Raw genomic sequence first — 24,496 nt, 5'->3', positions numbered from 1 at the left:
AATTCAGATATGGAGCTTTAATAAGTTGTACTTACGCACAATCTAATTGCAATCTTGAGTTTTAAGTAATATGCTTTAATAAACAGTACTTTACGCATAAAAAATGGTTTTTAAGAGTTTTTGTCAAATGCTTTATAATATAGTATAGATAAGAAACATTAATCAAAAAACCCAAAAAAAACCCTCGAAACCAACAAAAAAAACCAAAAAAAATCTCAAAATCAACATAATAAAAAATCCCTCAAAATTCTAGAATTCAGCCAATGACACATTGAACGACTTTTTGACCTTTGATCTACCTTAAGAATGCGTTTGGTATGCAGACTACATGGGACAGGACGAGACAAAAAAATAGTCTCATGTTTGGCATGCCATGGACAAAAAAAACATGGGACAAGGTGGAACTATTTTTAATTTTAGTGGGACAAATCTTGATATTTCTTGTTCCACCAAAAAAGGTGGAACAACATGGGACTAAAGTTAAAATGACAATATTTTGATTGATTTGTTGTCATTTTACAATCATTATATGATATAAAATAACATTAAACAACATTTAGGGGTAATATGGTCATTTTAATAGTTTTGTCCTGTCTTGTCTTAGTCGTACCAAACATAGGACATACAATTAGTCCTGTCCCGTCCCGTCATGTCCTATCCCGTACCGTCCCGTCTTGTCCCATCCAGTCTGCGTACCAAACACTGCCTAAAGGTGCAACTGTTCGACAAAAATCCTGAATCCATTACTAGGAAATACATGACATTTCCAAATAAAGTATTTGGATTTTTCTCACCATTTTGGTTCCTATTTGTTTTATTAATTTAAAAGAAAAACCGTTTTAAAATAAAATCTGATAAATTTGTTTCATTTTTCTTGTATTTCATGTACAAAATCTTAGAAAAATTATTTATCAAAAAGGTAATAACGTCGTCGTTTTGTGCATCATTTAATAATAACACAAGTGTGAATTACTAATAGAGGTTATCTCATTTAAACATGTTTTTAATGTGAAAGAAGCAATTAGATGTAAATAATACATATTATTATACAATATCAACCTAACCCAGATTTGGATTTATTAAATACTTTATTTTTTTATTACAAAAGTTTAATAAAATACAATTAATGGGACATTTAATTATATAATAAAATATTTTGGAAAATCAATTTTTTTTAATTAAACCAACATAAAATATAGAGTGAATTGTAAATTTGGACCATGTGGTTTGTCAAAAATGACTTTTTTCGTCTTTATAGTTTCAAAATTACAAGATAACTATCGTGATTTGAAAAAAACATCTTGATTTGATCCCTCTATCTAACGGCCGTTAAAAATATCCATTAAATGAGGGGTATTTACCAAAGGGTATTTGGCCTCCTAGAAGGTCAGAGGTTCAAATCTCATCATAGGTGAGAAATGTGTGTAAGTTTATTTGTTCCATTTATCGTATATAAATATTATATACTTCAAAAAATAGAGTATTTTTTTTCTTTCCTATTATCGTTCTTTTTTAAACTTCTACCCCATATAATTTAATTTATGATTCCGGTCCATGTGATTTTTGATTGGGTAAGACGAAATTACCTCTCGTTTTAATGAAATTTTTTAATAAGCGCAAGAGTTATGGACTCAATCCGTATGTTTTGTAAATTACGATGGTTATCTTGTAATTTTAAAACTTCAAGGACAAAAAGTGTCATTTTTTTACAACCAAAGGGACCAAATTTGTAGTTTACTATAAACTATGTAAAAGCTTAAAACATTACATAAAATATTATATTTATTTTTAAAAAACAAAAAGAATTTTATATTTATTTATAAAAACAAAAAAAGATTTCTTCTAGAAGGTACCGTACTAAGCACGTGCGTGTCACGTGGTTACCATTTTGAAAAAAGTGATTTAACGTTGGACCATTTCCAAAGAAAATAATCAATGCGGCACGCCCTTTTATTATTGCTTAAAATAGTAGTTGGGATAATGGAAAACACTATTTATATTATATTGAGTAAATTAAAAATTTGATCCCAGTGGTTTATCAAAAATAACACTTTTTATTTTACAGTTATGAAATTACAAGATAGCCACGTCTGGATCTGATTCATTCCTACAACGATCGTTAAAAAATTCCGTTAAATGAGAGACATTTTCATTCTTTTACCGATCTTTTTGTCTTTTACCCAGTCAAAAACGATATAGACCAAAATCATAAAATCAATTTTGATTAGATAAAAGAGTAAAGATTGATAAAATGCCTCTAAATTAATGGAATTTTTTAACAATCGTTAAAAGAAGAGACAAAATCCGGACGTTTTTACAACCACAATGACTATCTTATAATTTCAAAATTATAGAAATGAAAAGTGTTATTTTCAACTTTTTTTTGATTAACCTGGATATCCAACCCACTATGCGAGCCGACTAATTCCAGGACGACCACCTGCTTTGCAGATATCTCAGAGTCACCACATTTGAACCTCCGTGGTCACAAGAGAATTTTTATTCCTACTTGGATTTGAACCTGAGATTTCCTGATACTTCTGACCTTTGGAATCAAGCTCAAACCAATCAGACACCACGCTTATGGTTACTTATTTTCAACTTTATTCTGGTTTACCCACTTAATGTTGGCAGACACCATCCCCTCAACTTAGAACAAGCTGAATCGAGTCGAGTTGTAGGTTATTCAAGCTCAGCTCGAATATTTTTTCAATGTTCGAGGTCGATACTCGTTTACGGCTCATACTCAAGATCGATTAGTTCACTTATTGGCTTAATCTCAATAATCTGTATACCTTGATTATATGATTTATGAACATGTTCAGCTCGTATGCTCAAATGACTCGGCTCACTTGACTCGAGCCGAAACATTTAATCGAGCTTTTGAATGAACCGAGTTGAGCTCGTCGAATAATTGATGTTATGGAGCTCTACTTGTTAAGTTAAATAAGTTTTAGTGTGTGTTCGAGATAGACTCGAACTCGACAATTGTAAAGCCCGAGCTCGAGTAGCTCGTTAAAAGCTCGATTCATTAACACCCCTGCTCCTCACCCGAAACGTAGTTCACATCCCCAGTCTTCCTTTAAATACTTTTGGTTCATCAACGTTAAAATCGTTATGTTTTAACCACAAAACAAATCAAGATAAAGAAGCATTTTGTTTTCAATATAAAACCCGAAAAAAACCATAATCGCAAACGGTTAACCTTCAAACCGCGCCAAAAGTCAAATACAACAACATTTGATCATGTAAAACGCGAAACAAAGTCTACGCAAAAATAACAAAATTTCATCAAATGGGGGTACGAGCGGATGAATAGAACTTGGCCTTTAGTTTCAAATTATCGAGAAACGGCCTTCGATACGCTAACATTTTTGTCTAAAAACGAAGAAATTTATTACCGAAAGAAGATTTTCGGGTGATCATGAATGAAGAATTCTACTTGAACTATGCAAATAAATATGCAGGCAAGAGCAAGATGTTACCATAGATTTTAGAGACTAGATGGCTTTCAATCCAGCGAGTTCGCGCATTTTCTCACACAGTATGAATGTGATTGTAGTTTGTGGACCTAATCGTGCAAAAATCGCGAATCCGCTGCAATGATTTTGAAGTCAAACGCTTGTTTAGCGGATAATAGGTTTGAAATAACGTAAGATGTCTATTGAGTGATATATTAGAGCGTAAGAGTGCCGTTTGGTACATAGACAAAATTGGATTGGACGGGCAAGAGCGAGGTAGGCAGATAAAAAGAATTATGGAAGGTTTTAAGGTTTTAATTTGATATGGGTAGTTTAGTAATTTACCAATCTTGTCTCATATCCCTCGTTTTTTGTACACCTATTTTGGTAGTACAAAAACTTGTTATCCTACGTTTGGCACGACATTAGACTGGGACAAGTCAGAAATGAGTGGATAAAATTGCATTTTTCTGTCCCACAAGAATAGGCGGAACAAAAATCAGGGAAAATCGATATGATTGATAAATTACCAACTACCCATGTCAAATTAAAACCCTAGAACATTCTACATTCTTTTATCCACCTACCTCACTCTCGCCCGTCTAGTCCCGTCCACGTACCAAATGCACCCTAAGTGAACATGTGTTGTTGGGGTCTCACCCTTTGTAGAGTCCTCGAGGTCCCTCTGTGATAAGAACCTAGAATTGGAACATATGAAGAGGTTAGTCAATGAATTCGTGAACTCGTTTCAAGGATACGAAATTTAAAATCCATTTGGAACTTGAAATTGGTCGAAAGAAAGCGTTCTCGTTCCTTTTAGAATACTTGAAAGAATTTTGCAAGAAAGCTCTCAAGTGGAATAAGATTGGTTATAAATTCATGCTCTAGAGATTGAGCATCAGGTTAACCAATTTAAAAAAAAAACATGCTTATCATTTATTACCAAACCAAACGAGCCCAATATATCCCACCAAGGGGTAAGGTCTAGGGTGGAATGTATGCAGACTTGACCTCTACTGAACCGAGCCTATGAAACCTATGTGAACTTACACGAGCGTATACAAGCCCGCTTAGTAGAATTATATACTCCTTCTGTCACAAAATAAATGTCCATAATAGTAAAGCAGACAGTTTTAGAAATGTATAATTATTATACTTTTAGTTAACCGAATGACAATCTTACCCTTGATAAAAAGGACAAAAACTTAGAAATATATAATATTATTCCACTAGTGAATTCTTTGGCTTGACTACTCTGCTTGCTTAACATAAAGTCTTATTTAACCTTCACCGACTCGCTATCCAGCACACTCCGGCTCCACCTCATCAACTCTTTCATGCGTCATAATTAAGGGTCGAACTGGAAATTTAGTAAATTATAACTATCTAATTATGAAAGCGGAAACTTATTTTGAGGCAAACCTGAATAGAAATTTGGACACAGGACACTTCTTTAGGACGGATGGAGTATATTTAATTAATTATAATCTTGCTTGAAGGCTTTAATTCTCTCTAAACCCAATGGATTCTTTGGGATGTTTGAGATCTTGGGGAAAGAGGAAGGTTTTCGGTCTGATTTAGATTTACTTGTCAATTGATCCCTATACAAGCTTATACTAGCCTGAACTTATGCATATACCAGCCTAAATGAGTCATAGAAACTCGGCCCATATGAGCCGAATTGAAGCTTGAGCTTTTGATGAACCAAGCTTGGCAAGCCACAAGCCAAGCCTTAGCCTACCAAGCCCGACCTGAGCATCAAGCTGAGCAAGGCTTGGCTCGATTAAGCTCAAACAAATCCCTAATAATATGCAACTGTAATTAGGAGCATTTGGTACACAGACGGGACTGGATGGAACGGGCAAGAGTGAGGTAGGCGGGTGAAAGAATTGTGCAATGTTTTAGGGTTTTAATTTGACAAAGGTAGTTTAGTATTTACCAATCTTGTTCTATCTCCCTATTTTTGTTCCATGTCCTAGTCTAAATGTCACACCAAATATGAGACAAGTTTTTGTTTTGTCTAGTCCCATCCTGCGGGCCTCACGTACCAAACAACAATGGTGATTAAGAGTTCATTGAGCGAAAAAATAAAAATAAGAGCGAAACTAACAAGTTACCTTATATGCACAATGGAACCCATTTTTATAAGCTCCATCTCTCACAGATTCTTGTTGCAACATGAGTCGGGTTTTAACCATATCCATAGGTGCAGTTATGAGCGTGCTCACTGAGCCTGCTACGGTACTTGAGCTTCAAATAATGCAAGTCACGGTTAGAATCAGATGATTAAGACGGTGTCTCATACTACCTAGTTTATGATTTGTGCTTATAATGCTTAATGTAATCTTATGGAATTTAACTAATTTACACCAAGAAAACCACTCCATATCAATGGAACAACTGGAAAATAATATATATATATATATATATATATATATAGAGAGAGAGAGAGAGAGGGGGGGGGAGGTCCAAGGGAGAACAATAACCAAATATGAGAACAAGAAAACGACCGAATCACATGTGATTTTACACTAAAATCACGTGTAAAATCACATGTAATTTGACTGTTCTCGTGTTCTTTTATTTAGTTATTGTTCTCGTTTGAACCTCCCTCTCTTTCTATATATGTATGTATGTATATATATTCACAATGTGACATTTTGAAACACAATTGAAGTATTCCATGTGTTACTTAAAAGATCGTAGGTAGGGATACATACCTGAGATGAAGATAGAATCCTTCTTCAAGAGATGTCCATTTTCTTAAAACCTACATTCATAGACACACAAACGAAAATGAGACAGGAATTGTTTATAAAAGGTTCCAGTGAAATACATCCATTGGATGCATATGCTTTTGCATAGCTAGAACTCCTTAAAAACTACAGAAGATACTTTTTTTGAAGGTACAGCCTTTGCATAACTAGAACTCCTTAAAAACTACAGAAGATACTTTCTTTTGAAGTATATAATATTTATATACGGAAAAAGGCTTGAACCCTTGACCTCCAGAGAGGTACAACTAGGCCAATGACCATTTGGTTACAGAAGATACTTTTGAAGTATATAATATTTATAAATGACAAAACTCCTACGCACCTCTCACATTTGGCAAGGCTTGAACCCTTGATCTCCGGTAAGGTTGGGTCACTGGTTACCGTTGGGTCAATGGCACTTTGGTTGCCAAAGATACTTTGTGGATAATAAAAGTGAAAACAACAGTTTTAGAACTTAACCTGCTTAAACTCATCGTATGTAGCCAGCTGTGATGCCGTTAAAGCCCCTGCCCTGGCCATAGCAGGTCCAACCCCCTTCCAGAGGGCTGCTATGCCCTCTTTTGCGGCAATTTTCCGCAGTTCACCAATTGCTCCACCATGCACGTTATGGTTCATTTGCAGACGCACCTATTTAACAACCAATGTTCCTTCATATAATGCAATGGAGTGTTTGTGCTGTACAAGTTCAATAAATACGTAATTTATGTAATACCGACACTTCTCTAAGTGCCTGTTTGTTAGCAGCTTAATGAGCTTATGGGACTCGCATCTTATTCGGTCGGCTATACATGACTGTTTGGTAGTGACATAATGATATGTAAAGTGGCTTATTCAGTTGCTTCTAGGAAGGAGATGTATGCAGAAAGCCAAATTTTTTCCAATCTGTCCCTCCCAATTAAAAAATATGCTCCTTTCCTCTATGAAACAACCCTCCAAAACAAAAATCTTCCCAATCTATACAGACAGATTAATCCACATGGACAACTTTATCCATACATGACTTCAACCAACCAAACGGCCCTAAGTAGAATGTGCAGAAAAATGCCTATAAAACCTTGAGGGCCAGCTGAACCGGCAAATAAATGTTTGGCCTTGGGGTTCCTCCCCGTAAGTTACTAGTTCGAGTCTCCTCAAGGCCACCGCGGATTTTCCCGGCTGTTATCTCCCGTGCTCCATGGGATTAGTTGAGGTGCGCAATTTAGCCTGGATACCCATGGTTACCAAAAAGTAATGATTATGCCTATAATGTTCAGAAGTTTGGTACATGTTTTTACCTTTAGAACTTCCACAGGGTTGGTCAGCAAAGTGGCAAAAGCACCAGAAGCAGCTCCAGATGCAATCTTCATGAAGATGTTAGTGGACTCAAAGGCCAGTTCACAGAAATGTTTAGAAGGTTCATACAAACCTAAACGTAGACCTCCATAAAGAACTGACCTCGTCAATGCTGGTGTCAATCCCAGATACAAGGAGCGAGGTCCTTCTTTTCTAACAACCCGAACAAAAGTTTGTCCCTGTAAACACCAAAGCATGAAACCTATCAGTCAATTCTTCTTGTTGAAGCAGATATTTATGACGAATAACAGAGTTCTTCATACCATTCCACTCAGCGGACCTCTTTCTCCAACAAATTGCATTTGCAGTCTAACTTTGAGTACATCTGCATATCAAAACAAATTTCCTTGCTTGATAAGATACAATGTTGTTGCCTCCAAATGTTTGTGTCTATTATTATTTTTTCTCTTCCCTAGCAGTCATGCTCAATGGTTTCGATCACCATCTTAGGTCGCCTAACCTAACTAGCAAGTAAACCAAACCAAAACCATGGTGAATGGAACACGAGAATAATAAGTAAGAAAAAGTAACTAATAGGTGCATTGAACACATAAAAAAGTTAATGCAAGGCAATACCCACATAGATGAAGGCAAAAACACATCCCCAGTTCAACTGCCAGCCCTCTACCCCCGTCCCAACCTGTCCAACTCCCTTATGCTAACTACGATAGCTATAACCTTAGATATTTCCAAGGATATGACCTCTAAGGGACTAAGGGTTGGGTTCCGGTGAGAATGGAAGTTATGGTGAGAAGGGTAAGAAGGGATATCCACCCTTGGATAAATCCTAATTGGATATCAACACTAATGAATGCACTAGATCAATTCCCATGAGAAGCGCAATTCATGGGATGGGGTGAGATTAAAAGTGATCACCCTTCTTACGCTTCTCACCTTAATTCCTATTCTCACACGATCCTTCGTCTGACCTCTAATAGGCGTACGATAGCTTAGATATTTAGAAGCACATGGTCCATGATACGTAATTATAGCTCAAACAAAATCACATCCAAATTTAACATGAATGAGCTTCAAGCTTTCAACAGCAACTCCAAATCATGGAATTCATGCTCGCAAACAAAATCATGGTATTTATATATCAAAACTCAATATTGCATCCAGACAACATATATAGCAATCAAATTCTGTATATAGAGATATATTTACAGACAGCATAACATGAAATTTTTGAAAAAATGAAAGAAAAAACCTAATGGATGTGTGATGCCAGTGGCTGCAGCAACAGCAGCACCACTTGTTCCAAAGTGAGATGCAACTTTAGATGGCGAAGTCCACCAATTCTGGATGTCCTTCACTCCCATTTCACCTAAATTTTCAAATTCACCAATCAAATCCCCAAAAAATCTCATTGACATACCTTGTATACACCAATTTCAAATACAAATGTCCTAATCTAATGCTAAAAAAAGCTCAAATTCGTCAAACACAACATGAAAACTCGATCCAATCCTTATGCTCGAAAAACTAGAGGTCAAAAACAATCAAAATAATCACAAAATTCAGCAAAAATGACGATGTTTAGCAAGATTTGTTCTTGAATTAAAGCATAATTAGACGATCTAATTGTCCTCGAAAATTAAAGGAATTAGGAGATAGAACCTGTATTGTTGGATGATTTCTTGAAAGACAAACCATTTTTGATTCCTTCAGGCATTTGTTCGGATGTTGGCCCCGGTGTCCCCCCGCCCGATTCTATACTATTGACTGCAACTTTTTGGAATTATTACAAAAATGATCCTTTAACTTCTTAATAATTTCACTATGCCCCTTATCATTCAAAAAATATACATCATGTATCCTCCTAATTTGTTTCTTAGGAACTTTTTACCAATCGTTTACTGAGTAAGAGCTTACCAGTAAGATTCACCACTTTCATTTACCTAATCGGGTGACATTCCGGGTTATCAAAGTGGATTGTCGGTAAGGGTCATTTACCCTGTAAATGTTTATCAGGGAAGAGTCTTCTTCCTTGTTTATTAGATAAACTTCTCGATCTTTGATATATCGCTTATGGCTTACAGGGTAAAATTCTCGACCCCCGTCATCTTCACCTGATATGATAAGTGATACCGGATAAGAGCTTACCTGTTTGATGAACGAGCCCTTGATTTGAAAATAAGTTTTAGTTTTTTTATCATTCCGTCTGCTTCCTTATTTACAAATTAACCATTATACCTGTGAAGTCGTGCAAAAAGTAAACCATGCAATGTTTTTTTATCCTTATCATGCCTCTTACTGGGTATGATTCTTGGTCCCTATCATGCCTCTTGCTGGGTAGGATTTTCGGTCTTTACCATGTGTTTTACCGGATAATATTCTTGGTTTTTGCTATACTCACTCCGTAAGGTAAATGGTCTGGTAAATACTTACCTGGTTAACGTTTGGTAAATGACCCTAAAAAGAATCTCGAGAGCATTCTCAAAGCTACGGATCCGTCTTGAATTGATGCAATTTTGATTCAGTTGAAAGTCGATAGCAAATATGCAAATAAAATAAACTATGTGGGTGTGAAATGAACAATGTTGAAACCCAAAGGGCTAAATTCAGCAACTTCAAGGTATAATACATGGTTCTCGCGTCATTTATCGCAGGTGAAAAATACAACCAGAGACCTTCTTCGCCTTCATCGTCTCTCCTGCGCACGCTAGGGTTTCTTTTTTCTGCGAACAGTCTCTGATCTGCAGCTTAGTTATCGTTCGTGTAAGTTCACGTATTACATTTTGAATTCTTCGATTTCTAATTTGTTCTGTTTCGAATCTTACTCTGAATCCTAATCGTTAGTTTCCGTGAGGAATCATTGTACTGTTTTTTTGGATAAAAACGAAATTATTCATGCTCGTTTTCCAAAAAATGTTAGTTTCTGCATACGATGATGAATGGTGCTTGACAATATAGCTGATGCAGTGAAGATTGTTGACTAATTTATGTATTTTGTAGTGATATTTCACAGATCATACCCAACGACAAGAAGAAACCATGCCTCGGTGAGATTTTGAAAGCAGATGTCTTTTCTTCACTGTTGATTGTTAATTGGTTTATAGTGGAGATTATGAGTGTTCTAAAAGAAATACGCTTATTTTGATTGAATTTGCAGGTATTATTGTGATTATTGTGACACCTACTTGACACATGATTCTGTAAGTCTTCTATTATTCACTCAATGTTTTGTTTTGTTATTATCTGGTTTTGTTGTGAAGATATATTGTCTGCATTATGAAGAATTGCCAATTTGATGAGTTAATTAGGGGATTTAAGCATCTTGTGGCACACAAATACACAATGGCTATGTTGTTGCTATCATGTATGTGCCATGGCGGTGGTTGTTTTTTTCCCTTCCAGGAGGGTTGGGAATCGTCTAATTTTTGCATTTTACAGCGGCACAAGCAAATTATAGTGTAAAACCATAAATTAGATAATTTTTGTCCCTCCCCCCAAAATGTAATCAACTTGTAAATTTCGCACGTCATTGTAAATTTCTCGGCTCCACCACTGCTTGCTGGTATTCTAAGCATTTAAATACGCTTTGGACATTTAAATGGGTTAGGTATCAGGTCAAAATGGGTTGTAAGCATTTAAATAAGCTTTGGATATCTTTGACCCATTCAATCCATTTGATCTGTTTCACTTTAAACCAATTGGTTTACTATGGTTTGGTTTTCCGTGAATCTGCAAGTGTAACAGAGCCAATGCAATGGGAAAATCCATTCGCATTTCCCAACATTGTCATTCCTATCGCCGTTCTCATTCCCGTTACTGAATCAAATGCACCCTGAGAGCTCAAAAAAGGATCAAGACCATGAGAGAATTGTTTGCGAGTCAATCTATGTGACATGCACTTCACTTTTATGTCAATTGTTCACCTTGTTTAAATTGGAATCGCTTATATCACAAGATTCGAGTATTTAGGCTCGATGAAAGTCATCCTTAATGTGAGACTAGAGTGATGTTAGTATCAGTGAATAAGTAACCAGTCTATTACTGCTTGGAGATGTTTGCACCTTCGGAAGTACTATTTTATCCATTATCTGTAAAGATTTATTTAGTAGGGGAAAAGATCAAATGAGAACCATAATGTATTTTGAGGACCATATATGCATTAATGCATATACACTATGAATTTCAGTGTGTCAATGCTTATAAACATGCATGCATAATATACTCATTGCCAAATTACATAATTTGATAGTCAATGCATCGTGGTTCTCATGGTTCTCAAAATATTTAAGGTTGTCATTTGAACCTTTCCCTTATTTAGTATGTTGCTTGATAACCGAGTCTTACCCGTAAGGAGTTAGCATGTAATTCAGCCTTCTATCCTCTCTTTCTCCAGCCTTCTGTAAGGAAGCAGCACAATGCCGGCTACAAACACAAGGTAATGTGCCGTATAAATCAAAAGTATAATACACACATTTTAATCACGATTCTGATACGTCTAAATCCGTCACAGGCAAACGTTCGGATTTACTATCAACAATATGAAGCACAACAAAATCAATACCTAATCGACCAAAAGGTGAAGGAGCATCTTGGGCAAGCTGCAGCATATCAGCAAGTTGGTGCTGCTTATAACCAGCTGAGGCCTCGTCTTCCTGTATTACCTACTCCAATGATGCCAATGCCCGGAAATCCCCAGATGGCTATGAATCCATCATTAATGCCCGGGATGAGACCACCTATCTCTTTGCCAAGACCTATGCCCGGTAAATGAATGCAATTTCCTTTATTATATATCTTGTTTGTTTGCACACGCTCTCACCTGTAGTCTGCTCATTTATTTCATATAATTTCTGTTTGGCAAGTTGAGGGTCTTCTTGAAGTCAGACTCGAGAGAATTTGCATACATCCCATCCGCCAAACCCTACCTCTGCGTGAGATTTAGTGGGTTAGTTTGGTTTTGACACCTAAGGGCTAAGGCAAGCTAGTTTATTTGTTTTGAGCTTATTGAAAAAGCTCAATTTGGTTACCCATAAGCTAGATTTTAAAAATGCCGCTTGAACTAGCGTTTCAAATAAGCTCAAACAACTTTTTTCCACTTTCTTCCGATTTGATCTCTAACAATTATTTATTGCTATTAACTATTTTCAATTACTAGTAATTATTAATTATTCCTATATTGTTGTCATTATTATCATATTATAATGTTCAATTCTAAACATGTTTTTGCAAGTCATATAAATATTAAACTTATATAACTTTAGTTTAATAAATAATAAAATTCGATAAATGGTTTTTAATATTTTTTTATTTTGGAGAACTAACTTTTTAAGTATAATGAAATGCATAGTGATTAGTTTTAATTATATCATGTAATGTAAGAATTAAGTCATTTTTCAACATGTACTGTTAGGTCATTTTACATTTCTTGTATAGCTTATCGACTAGTTTTCATTTATTTATTACCAAACATGATTAGTTTATCAGCTATCTTTTCAGTTAGTTTGCCAAACAGATACTGAATAACATGCCGATTCTTTATAACAAAATGACAATGAAAATGTTCGTTTTGTTGATCTATCAGGATATCCAGGGATGCCTCAAATGGTTACACCGCCTGGTGCAACTTCTATGCCCGGTCAAATTAACCCATCAATGCCCGGTCAGGTTAACAACGGTGTGCCAAGACCGATGACTATGAGTGCACCAATGATGGTTCCAGGGAGCTCAGGAACACCGACATCAGGTGCACCGCCAATGTTCGCACCATCTATGTATCAAGCTAGCCCAACACCACCACCACCACCAGCAGTATCAGGAGGTTTTGAGACTACAAATGCTAATGCCCAATCTCAAGATGCCGACCATTAAGTCCTGTAGCGGCTTTGTACTCGTAAAGGTATCGTTGTAGCGGCTTTGTACTCGTAATATTCAACTGTTCTTTGTAAGAAGCCGATATGAAAACCGTTTTTCGGGAAATATTGTTATTCTACATTTTCGACCTTTTTTTCATACGCTACCGCTGTGTTCTCGACTACTCTTTTACAAAGGAAAAGAAGGGGAGGTATTGAAAGTAGTGTGATAACCACTTTAACGATTGTTGTTTTTAGGTCATGTTATTTGTCCCTTGTATTCTTGACTCAAATTTAACTATTTATGTTAAAACAAAAAATATGTAACGCCAAAGGGTATTTGACCTAACGGTATATGAGTCTTTGATCTCCTAGTAGATTAGGGGTTCAAACCTCACCAAACATAAGGAAGGGGTGTAAGTTTATTTGTTCTATTTGTCGTATATAAATATTATATATTTAAAAAAATGGTGTAATGTATTTGCAAGATTTTATATTCAAGCCGGAATTGGAATTTGAATAATTTAGAATCTGTTTGGTTTGTAGGGTTTGAAATGATATTGAATTTCATTCTTCGTAGATAATTTTCAAAAGCAAATTCTAAATATAATTAAATTATCATTTATTAATTGATTATTAAAAAACGAATGTTTTAATATATTTTATAACATTACTACAAAAAAAATCTTATGAAATACCAATTACCCAATGGGATTTCTAAATCCAAACTTTCCTTTAAAACAATTATGAGGATGAAATGAAATCCAACTCCCAATTCCACAAAGCAAACGGGATCCTTAAGAATACATTTGGTACAATGGACAGGACATGGTAGAAGAGAACAAAGATCATTATTCCATGTTTGACAAAAATTTTATGTAAAACAAAATGGAACAAATGTGTTTTACCCCCACCCTATGGAACAAACTTATCTTTTACCAATATAACTTTAAAATAAAACTTAAATTCTCTTTTAAAACATCAAATAAGTCTTTCTCTTTACATTTTATTTATTTTTAAATTTTTATTTATTGTATTTTATACTCCTTACACTTTCATTTTATTGTCCTCAAAATATTATTTTTATACGGTTTCTATAATTTAATTAAATAAACAAAAAATGCATAAAATAAAAATTGGAAACTACATAAACTTTTTATTTTGATGTCACTTTAATCGGCTTGAGAATTTTTTTCCAAGGATATATTTTGTTATAAAAAAATTTATTTTATTATTATTTAATAAATTAATCAAAAAATATAAAAGATATAAACAATTCATTAGAGGTAAATTGACCATTTTATCTGTTTTATCCTGTCCAATTTTGTCTTATAAAACACTGAACAACCATTATGTCTTGTTCTGTCATGTCCTACCCTTCTAGATACCAAACGCACCCTTAATATTAAAAAAAAAAAAAAAGAATGAGAATGTTGAAGGTTTGCCAAGAGTCAAAAATGACAGTTGGGATTTGTAGCAAAAGATGATCAAATCCATGTTGGTCATTCACAAAAATATGTGCATATATGTATAAGAGATTGGGATGTTGATGTTCAAGCTAACCATCATGGAGATGCTGCCTTCCAATTTTCCTTCTGGCATACCTCTTCATTTTAACATGCTCATCAAACAGTTGATGCCTGAAATGTCAAAGAATAAACCAAAAGGTTCAACATGATATTTCAATACATTAACACTCTATTCATCAATGAATAAGAATTTAAGATTTTATTTGTTTATAACATTTCATCTATTCATCGAAGGACCTTTGGACTAGTAGTATTCGGGCATTTGGCCACGGGGGCGGACCCACAATGGTGAATACGGTGGCACAGACCACTGCTTCGTTCAATTTGTGTGATCTGCAAGGTACACACAGATGGGAGCTTGACTGCAACACCCACCCGTCGAGCTCTCTAAGGAACTCGGCAAAATATCCCCGTAGTTGGTTGTATTTACCTATTTTTGCAACTAGTTGTGCCATCAGTACCTCCATATTGTGCAGAGTAGAATTTCCCTTCCTTGCCCCCATCGAGAAATAGAACTGACTAATCCTAAGACACTCTGGAAGAGCTAGAATTCTAACCTTGTGTGAGGACGTACGAGCCAAACACAAACCAATAACATACCAATCAAGCCCAATATATCCCACCCGAAAGTGGGTTCTAGGGGTATGAAATGTTTGCAGACCTGACCTCCACCTCAAAAGGTAAGGGTGGATGGTTGGTCCGTAAGGTACACAAACTGTAGTAAAAAAAGAGCTAACCAACTCAGATTGGCTAATTTTTTTCAACTTACCTCGCATATTCTAGTTTTTGAATAACGATCCCGTTTAGTAAGAGCTCTGAACCATAAACTGCTGAACCTGCAAATACGTGTATGTAACATATGCTATTTATAACAAAACGTCTCCAGAAAATCTCACCCGAAAGTAAGGTTTGATGAGGGTTAGATGTATGCAGACTTGACCTCTAAACCAAACGTACCCAGTAAATCCAACTCGAAAGTAGGGCCTGAGAAGGGTGAGATCAGAGGCGGACCCATAAAAAATTTCAAAGTGATGGCACAATTTGACTATAAAAAATATCTATTTTTTTTCACAAGGTTGGTTCCTTGTCCTTTTACATGGAAGAGACCTATGTTCTAGTCCGGTCTACATATATTTTAAAAAACACAAGAGGTATATAAAAAACACCAAAATTAAGCTAAAAACAACAAATTTGACAACTAAGATACCAGAACCTGGACTATTATACAAAGGCAAAAACATTTACCATCTCAGCTATTAAAGTCTTGTGCTAACATTTCAGTTTCAAAGACTATGGTGACACACAACAAAACAATATGGTGGCACTCTTCAAAAATGTAATTTTTTCCCCTTACGACAGAACCATGAGGTGGTGACCAGTGCCACCGTATCATTGCATGTGGGTCCCCCCTGGTGAGATGCATACAAACCTGACCTCTAAACCAAACGTACCATGTATTTTTCATGTAAATTTTAAATGATAATGGCTGGCATAATGAAATATGTGGGTCTATACCTTTGTCTAAAAATGGAACACATAATTCATAATCTTCTTCACAAGAGAGTATTATCAGATCATCTGAGCTCTTGCACTCCATGCTAGCTTGTTGGGCGTTTTCCATGACCTACGGAGCATTTCACTATTACATGAGCATAAATGTACTCACATCAAATATGATACTCCCTCTGTCCAAAAATATGATACTTCCTTTTTCATCGTGGACATTTATTTTGAGACGGATCAATAATGAAATGTAATCTACATTCTATAAAATAAGAGTGGGATAGCACCTGGCCATGAACTGCCTTAACCAAGTTTTTAATCATTTCTCTGTCAGGTTCTACATTTGGGGTAACAAAGACTCTCAGATCCTGGTACATCACAGAACAGATCATAAGGGCATATAACGAGCATATTTGTAGCGACTTTTACTATTTCAAGGGAAGTAAAAGAGAGTCACTTTTAACATACTCCCTCTGTCCCAGAATAAGTGATTCTTTCAGAAGTAAGTACCTAGTTTCAGATTATACCCTTAATTATGAGATGAAGAAATTCATTACTTCCTCTGTTCTTAAGGGTAAAATCATCATTTTAGTTAATAAAAAAGCATAGTATTTACATAGGTTCCTTCTTTTGCAAACCACCTAATTAGTACAAACCATACAAACCAATCTCGACCGTCCATCTAGTCTAATAAATATCTAGTTCCATAAATATTTCGATTGTTTCTTATGGCCTGTTTGTTAGCAGCTTAATAAGCTTAATGAAACCCACAGCTTATTCAGTCAGTTATACATGAGTGTTTGTTAGTGACTTAATGATATAGAAAGTGGCTTAGTCAATAAGCTTCTAAGGAGAAGCTTTACACAGAAAGCCAGTTTTTTCCACATTTGCCCCTCCCAATTAAACAACACACTCCACTCCTTCCATCTATGAAAAAACCCCTCCCAAATAAAAACCTTCCCATTCTATACATATAGATTCATCCAGACATACAGATTCATCCAGACAGATTAATCCACACAAACAACTTTATTCATATAGAAATTAATGGAAAACCAACAAAAACAGCCCCTTAATCTAATAAGTCGATGATAATGAATGAACTCTGATCATCCTCCTTAAATATCCAATCATTATAAATGGACCCACATCATTTCCATAAATATCTCAATTGATTGGTTTGTAATAAGTAGGTGGTTTGCAAAAGAAGGGGACTCTATTTACACATTCCTAAAACTGTGTGTCTTTTTCATTGTAGACATGTATTTTGGGGCGGAGGGTGTATCTCACAATCTCGAATAGTACCTTCATAAGTGGACATGCTCTTGCATGATTCAATGAAATAGGCATGCTAAACCCAATTTCCTTTTCCTTTTTAGCATCCCTAAGGATGTAATTTTTCTCATCGATGATACACTTTGCTTGCTCGCAGCTCTCGAGCCACAAGGGTGTCACAACTGGTTTACCAAAAGCCATTGCTTCCAACATCTTCTTTGTCCTTGCAAATCTATCAGACACAAAATGTGTTGCATCTGAGCAATCTGTTGCCAAAGAAATCCCCAATTTTTTCATGATCTGCACAGGAGAAATAGGAATTCTTCATGGTCTATAATCTAGTACAAAGACTTGAATCAAGAAAAGTTATGATGATTGGAAACAGATTACAGAACCTTTCTCAGCTGCTTAACCACATCATCATCAAGGCTTTGGCTGAACAAGACACGAATTTCTACTTTACTTCTACGTCTTCTCAAGTCTTTTGAACTAAAATCAGGAAGAGATTCTGCAAATCCCAATCTAGCAGTCTCATTTTGGAGGGAGGAACTTGCAGAGTTTTTCTTGCGCAGTAGCTTCCTGTTTCCCACACTACTCACCATTGTAGATTTGCGGCTCCTCCTTTTGGATAATAAATTTTTCATCTTCTCTGCACCACTTAAAGATGGTATCCAACCCTCATCAATTAGCTTTGTAGACTGAGATGAGGCTCCAGATAGATCAAAAGCTTYTRGAATCATCTTTRTRCTCATYAWATCAGGTTTGGTGTTAGTAACATCTGCTAAACTTGGTTGGCCAGATTTCTGAATTGGCRTTTCTTCCAAAAGATTMTTTCTAGACGCTGACCTGTATTTGGAACTGGAACGAGCTTTCCTCTTTACACTCGACATCGAAAAAGCTTCTCTGAAGCTCCCTTCAGTCTCACTGGGACCCATAACTGAGTTCCCATTGGCACTTCCAACTACTGAAGATAGGACATAAAAGGTTTTTGACAATTTTGCATTTTGTCTCATATTTCGCAATGTCCTTTTCTTTTTAGGCCACTTCCATGAATCGAACTTCAAACGACCAGAAGTTGTGGTTTCATCTAGATGACCTGGCCATTTTTGGAACAATTCCTTCTTTGTAGCCTCTTTTAACTCACAAGAATCTGAAGTAGGACATTTAGTTCTCTTCCTCAAATTTGTATCTAGATCACGCAATTTTCTTTTATGAGGGACATCGACTTGCTTACCATCTCTAATATATCCCAGATTACATGTCGTATCCTCGCTCCTCTTTGAGCGTTTTACTAATGACCCAAGCCTAGTTCGACAAGCCACAGGTGAAAAGGTATTCACTTCCTGTTGTATTCCCCCAAGTGGGTTACATTTGTCTGGTTTTACTAAACCATGTTTTCTGTAACCACCTTGAATGTTTTCCTTGTTTGAATCTTGTGTTTGCTTCTTTCGGATAACAGCTTTCAAAGATTTTTTATGTGCCTTCTTCTTTGGTTCAGAAAGATTGTTCCCATCCATGCGATTTTCAGTTGATGACTCTCCTCTTGCTTCCATCGCTAGAGTCGGTAACTCAAGATACGACTCTCTTTGGTTTTGGGAGTTTTTCTGGAAGGAAGTAGACATTTGATGCCTTTGGTTAGTAACCCTCTTTTGCTTGAAACTTATTCCATCATTTTGTGAATCACAATTAGCCCTTGAAGAAAAACAGAACTGTTTGGATGTTTTCTCCGAAGTTGCACCTTTGAGAATATCATTGGGTGTCACCTTGAGACCTTCATGTTCGTTTGCATTAACACAGGGAGGTAGGAGATATAGCAAGGCTTCCATAGCTTCAGCTGCCATTTGGGTGTCAAAACCAACATCAAACATCTCTGATTCATCCCTCCCATTGCTACCATTTCCAGGCAGCTGTTTTGATGATTCTTCCTCAAATTGTTCAAACTTGTTAAATGCATCCCTTTCTGTTTCATCAGTTTGTAAGACCTTACTGATAGGATTAGAGTTCTGCGGCACTGAACTTGAAAATGTTCTTTTTGAATCAACCAGAACCAATTCTTGAAGTCCCTCTTTACATCTTCCACCCAAATGTTCCTCTCTTTGGATGTCAAGTTCTTTTTTCTTTTTTAAGAACTCCCCTCCATGATCAGGCTGGTCATCATCCCATTCAAAGGTTGATGTACCAATTTTGGTCATAAGATTGGCTTTCATTGCCAAATTTTGGGACCCTTTTGCACCTGAAGCGAGAGGTGACCTTAGCCCATCAATTTTTGGAATCCTAACTTCTGGAGACGAGTTTACAACACTAACTGCCAAATAATGATCCACAAAGTCCAATGCATTAGCTTGTGATGACTCCCCTGGTTCTTGAGATTCATCATAGCATCCAAGTGCAAGCTTGTTATCACTTATCATCGCTGAGCCACTAAATTCTCTATTTGCATTCTTAAAATCAAAAGAAGGCACCTTTGGATTGAAAAATTCATCTCCTTTCGAACATTTTGTCTCCATGTCCTTGCTCCCAATGTTATCCTCTCTGCATTCTCTACCATACCTGTCCTGATCAACCATTGCCACATTATTGTTATCTGATATTAAGTTCCTCTCTTTTGATCTCCCGACTAGCACTTCTCGACAGCGAGCTTCAGCATGTACGGAACTGGGACCATTATCACTTACCTTTTCTGTCAAATTACTTCCTGCTGAAGAACGAACCTCAGATGATTGTGTACCACCGGCACTAGCACGACGCCATAGTCCTGATAAGGAATAGAGTTACAAATAAGTCGAGAGTATAATGTCTCATGCATATAAAACTACCGGCATGTTTGTTAGCAGCTTAATGAGCTTAAAGAGACTCACAACTTATTCGGTCAGCTATACATGACTGTTTGGTAGTGGCTTAATGATACAGAAGCTTATTCAGTAAGCTTCTAAGGGGAGCTTTATACAGAAAGCCAAGTTTTTTCCGATCCTGCCACTTCTGATTAAAAAACACGCTCTTTCCATCTATGAAAAAACCCTCCCAAACAAAAACCTTCCCAATCTATACAGACAAAGTAATCCACACAGACAACTTTATCCATACATGACTTAATGGAAAACCAACCAAACAGCCCCTAAATCTTATAGGGAAAAGTCCAAACCAAGATGCAAAATGATAACGCAATCATGTTTTGACCCTTTTCCAGTGCTTCTTCATGACCGCCATGGAAAAGAGGTTTACAAACATGCCAAGAAAAAAATCTATACTACTAATAGAGAAAATATTTGCGCCAATCTTTAGTCATAGCCTACACAAAACGATAGCAAATTGATTTCCGCAGATATAGCATTCTGAAGACGCAATAGATTGTATACACACATACAAACACATCAAAGCAGCAAGATATGTTCTGCAACCTATGCTCCTTTCTCGGCTTACCTCTGATTTTTCCCTCTTTTGGTTCAGTGACTACTTCATCTTCACTATCCAACACAACTTCATCATCACTGTCATCAACCATTAGGGCTCTTAGGTTGCCAACAAAATGCGGAATATCCAACTCCTCAGTATCTCCATCCAAATTCACAAATTGGCTTTGAATGATAGGGATTTCCACTTCTTCGGTGTAATCGAAATCCCCAGCAATAAGATGACCATCCTCAATACTTACATCAGGATTATTGCCTGTTAATCCAGAATAAATGGCATAAGACATAAGACCTATAAAATCACATTATGTTATGAACCTTTAAATATTTATAAAAGTCATCCATGATTAAGCATACTTATCAGGTTCATTCATATCCATCAAATGCAAGCATCCATAGCATTTCCCTCTTTTATCACTATGAAACTGAAAATTTCACATTGATTTGAGCTTTGAAGTTCAATAAATCCACCCATGAACTTAATCAAGAAAAATCATTTGGTATTATCTCTGTTCCAAATTCATCATCGACATTATTCTAATGGCAGTACTTCATATAAACATTCAACTACTTATCTAAAACATCTCTCTCGAGATGAAGAGGAACAGAGCATGCACAAGCAGAAAATAAGAACACAAGTAGCACACAGAGTTCATGTGTGTGGATATGCATATTGAATCGGAAAACAAGTAAAAGGAAAAGCAGTTTACCAGCTTCATGATCGTTAAACCCGTCCATAAATTAAAACCCTTTGTACAAAACCAAAACCCTAACTAGTTTTTCAACTCAACATCAAACGCCTACAACAAAAACCGATTGGAAGCAACAAAACCGGCATTGTTTCTCCGGAAGATGGAAGAATCATCGAGAAGCTTATTCAAGAAGATATTGATCACTGAACGGTAAAAACAAATGAAAACTTAATCTAATCATGGAATACGATCTCTATTACGTAAGATTACATCATAATGGCAGAAAAATGATGGTGAAAATTGCGATTTGAGAGATTGCAGGATCAATTTGAGTGTGGATTTTGGGGAAATTGAAGCGAGAAATGGGGAATTTGGTCGTGAATTTTGGAGGGAAAATACGAAGGTAGATGAAGAAAGAATTTAAGGGTAAAAAACGGGGGCATTCCGAGAATCGAACTCGGGACCTCTCGCACCCAAAGCGAGAATCATACCACTAGACCAAATGCCCACATGTGTATGAAGCAATTAGTTCCATCTAATGAACAAACATATTAATACGTAGTGGGGCACCCATGTTTTTTGATGGGATGGGTGGAGGTTGTGATGGTGACAATTGTGTCGTTATGTTGGCAGACAAATTGGTTTGTGGGTGGGGGCGTTTTGTGATGACAAGGTGATGATTGGTTGGTGGTGGTGGCAACAGTGGCGGTTGGTTGGTGGGAGCGGATGGGGCAGTGAGGACATAGTAGTGGTGTTGGTTAAATTGGCACCAACGATGTTTTGTGGGTGTGGGCGAGTGGCAGCTATAACGGTTACAATTGTGTCATGGTGGTGGCAGTGAATCTGCTTTATGTGTGATGGACTGATGATAGGTGGCGGTTTGTGATGGCAAATGTGATGATTGATTGTTGTTGGTGGTGGTGGTGGTGGGGGCGGGTGCAATGGTGAGGACGGGGTGGTGGTGTTGGTAAAAAACCAGATTTAAAGGTTATTTTGTCTTTTTAAAACTATATTATAAAATTTGTTACATTTGCCATTTTGATAGAATTCAATTCATCGACTCATACAAGGTAATTACTTTTACATATGCTTTTAATGTGTATAATAAATAACTATAAAAATAATAAAAATGACTAAAATGCCCTCACGTGACTGAGAACATGATCAACACATAAGGGATGGACTTACCGTTCCTTAGGTTCGGTGGTGAAATTCTAAACATAACGCAAACTATAAAGTGTCTAGTATAATTTCAAACTTGATGCCAAACCCATATTTCCTTAAACCATATGAACAATTTTCGCAATTTACTTCTATACCAGTTACGTTTTTCATCTGATCAAGACACGACCATGTTCAAAGGCTATGCTCAATTTATGAACAACATATTTTTCGACCAACGATTGATTCGGTTCATTAAATTCTTTATAAAATGATTTTATCCCTTGGGATTATGGTTTACAGCTCCGCTTCAAAATTCTAGCTGAGTGTCTCGTTCCTCTCGGAATAGTTGTTGGTTTGTTTGTTCAGTTGTCGGTTGTTGTTTTTTTCGTGTGTTTTTCTTCTCTTTTGTTTTATTCGACTGTGAATTAGGTCTACTTTTGATCGTCGTATTTTGTTGCTTCTGCCGATCCTATTTCTGTAATTTCTATTATTTTTTTAATATAAATTATTTATTGAAAGGAAAAAGATTTTGTAAAAACCAAAAAACCATTTTGTTAAAATAAAAGATTCACGTGTTACTCAAGTATTTCATCAGAGCATCCAGATACCTGCAATTCATTTATGCTTTCAATTATGCCACATTAATTTTTGTAATTCTCTTACATTTTCAAAAGTGGTTCCCACTACAACATTAATTAAACATGCTATTATTATTAAAATAAATATATAAATTAATGTGATGGTCCCACATATATAATTTTATATACATACAAGTTGTGTACTTACGTAATGCGGTGGAAACCGTGAATTTTAACGATTTTGAAGTTTCACTTATTTTATTAGAGAAGATTTAAAAATGATATAAGTTACACTTTGTCTTTACATATTAAAACAATTTGAATAAATAAGAGTTATGCTTCCAATTACAGTCTATCGATGAAAAAAAAAATTGCATAACAGTTTAAAATCCAACATATTTAAACGACTTTACAAATGTATTCGATTTCCACCAAGAGCAAATAATCAAGAGATCGAGAACGAGATTGAGAGTTCTAAAACAATTGAATGGAAGATGAATGAGAGAAAACATAGAGGTATGGGGAGAAGACATTGATGTATGAGAGAGTGAAGACATGAGTGAAAGATGTCAAAAGTATATTGGGACCATTAAAAGAAAAGATAATAATGTGCATTGGTAACTTGTACTATATGTTATTTTAATTGTAGATTAAGAAAATCTAATACTGAATGCATAAAGTAGTTGTTTTTTAAGACTTTGCACATAAATGTTTAGTAATTTGTGCATTAAAAAATGTTTTTAATATTTTTGATAAATTTGATTTATAAGATAGTATAAATATATCTTACAAATACTATCTTATAAAGCATTTGGATAAAAATCTTAAAAACTCTTAAAACTTTTAAACCCGTTCATCTCTAAACGATTTCATCTCTATCTGATTTCATCCCATATCTGAATTCGTGTAACTAACTGCAGATAAACACAATCAAATACAGGATAAACATCTCATTTTAAATATAAAAA

General features: G+C 35.8%; 3 protein-coding genes and 1 non-coding gene across 5 annotated transcripts; 1 reads left to right on the top strand and 3 right to left on the bottom strand.

Moving 5' to 3' along the window:
* Nucleotides 1–3,224: 3,224 nt before the first annotated feature.
* LOC112518306 (mitochondrial substrate carrier family protein ucpB) lies at nt 3,225–9,259 on the bottom strand. Its single transcript, XM_025125956.1, has 9 exons — nt 9,191–9,259; nt 8,781–8,897; nt 7,834–7,895; nt 7,513–7,749; nt 6,698–6,865; nt 6,182–6,231; nt 5,579–5,711; nt 4,122–4,159; nt 3,225–3,597 (listed from the first exon to the last, which is right to left on the bottom strand). The coding sequence occupies exons 1-9, from the start codon at nt 9,243–9,245 to the stop codon at nt 3,501–3,503; spliced, it is 957 nt and encodes a 318-aa protein (XP_024981724.1). The 5' UTR covers nt 9,246–9,259; the 3' UTR covers nt 3,225–3,500.
* Nucleotides 9,260–10,181: 922 nt separating this feature from the next.
* On the top strand, nt 10,182–13,537 carry LOC112518137 (U1 small nuclear ribonucleoprotein C-like). Of its 2 annotated transcripts, none has more exons than XM_025125717.1 (6): nt 10,182–10,291; nt 10,529–10,575; nt 10,686–10,728; nt 11,922–11,963; nt 12,039–12,291; nt 13,110–13,537. In XM_025125717.1, exons 2-6 carry the CDS (start codon nt 10,568–10,570, stop codon nt 13,394–13,396), a joined length of 633 nt encoding a protein of 210 aa, XP_024981485.1. In that variant the 5' UTR covers nt 10,182–10,291; nt 10,529–10,567; the 3' UTR covers nt 13,397–13,537. The 2 variants fall into 2 exon arrangements, with proteins under 2 accessions (XP_024981485.1, XP_024981486.1); XM_025125718.1 differs by having other exon boundaries at nt 10,188–10,291; nt 10,542–10,575.
* A 1,398-nt stretch (nt 13,538–14,935) lies between these two features.
* On the bottom strand, nt 14,936–22,145 carry LOC112517809. The gene is made up of 9 exons (XM_025125181.1): nt 21,805–22,145; nt 21,105–21,350; nt 18,080–20,439; nt 17,715–17,984; nt 16,697–16,777; nt 16,422–16,530; nt 15,676–15,742; nt 15,144–15,239; nt 14,936–15,017 (listed from the first exon to the last, which is right to left on the bottom strand). Exons 1-9 carry the CDS (start codon nt 21,830–21,832, stop codon nt 14,936–14,938), a joined length of 3,339 nt encoding a protein of 1,112 aa, XP_024980949.1. The 5' UTR covers nt 21,833–22,145.
* A 77-nt stretch (nt 22,146–22,222) lies between these two features.
* On the bottom strand, nt 22,223–22,294 carry TRNAP-UGG. The gene has a single exon. It is a non-coding gene; the product is annotated as a tRNA-Pro (tRNA).
* Between the last annotated feature and the right edge of the window lie 2,202 nt (nt 22,295–24,496).

Source organism: Cynara cardunculus, assembly GCF_001531365.2.
Source record: "Cynara cardunculus var. scolymus isolate 2C chromosome LG 9, CcrdV1, whole genome shotgun sequence".
Lineage (NCBI taxonomy): Eukaryota > Viridiplantae > Streptophyta > Magnoliopsida > Asterales > Asteraceae > Cynara > Cynara cardunculus.
The sequence above is the reverse complement of the archived record's forward strand: the minus strand, read 5'-3'. Positions and strand labels throughout refer to the sequence as shown.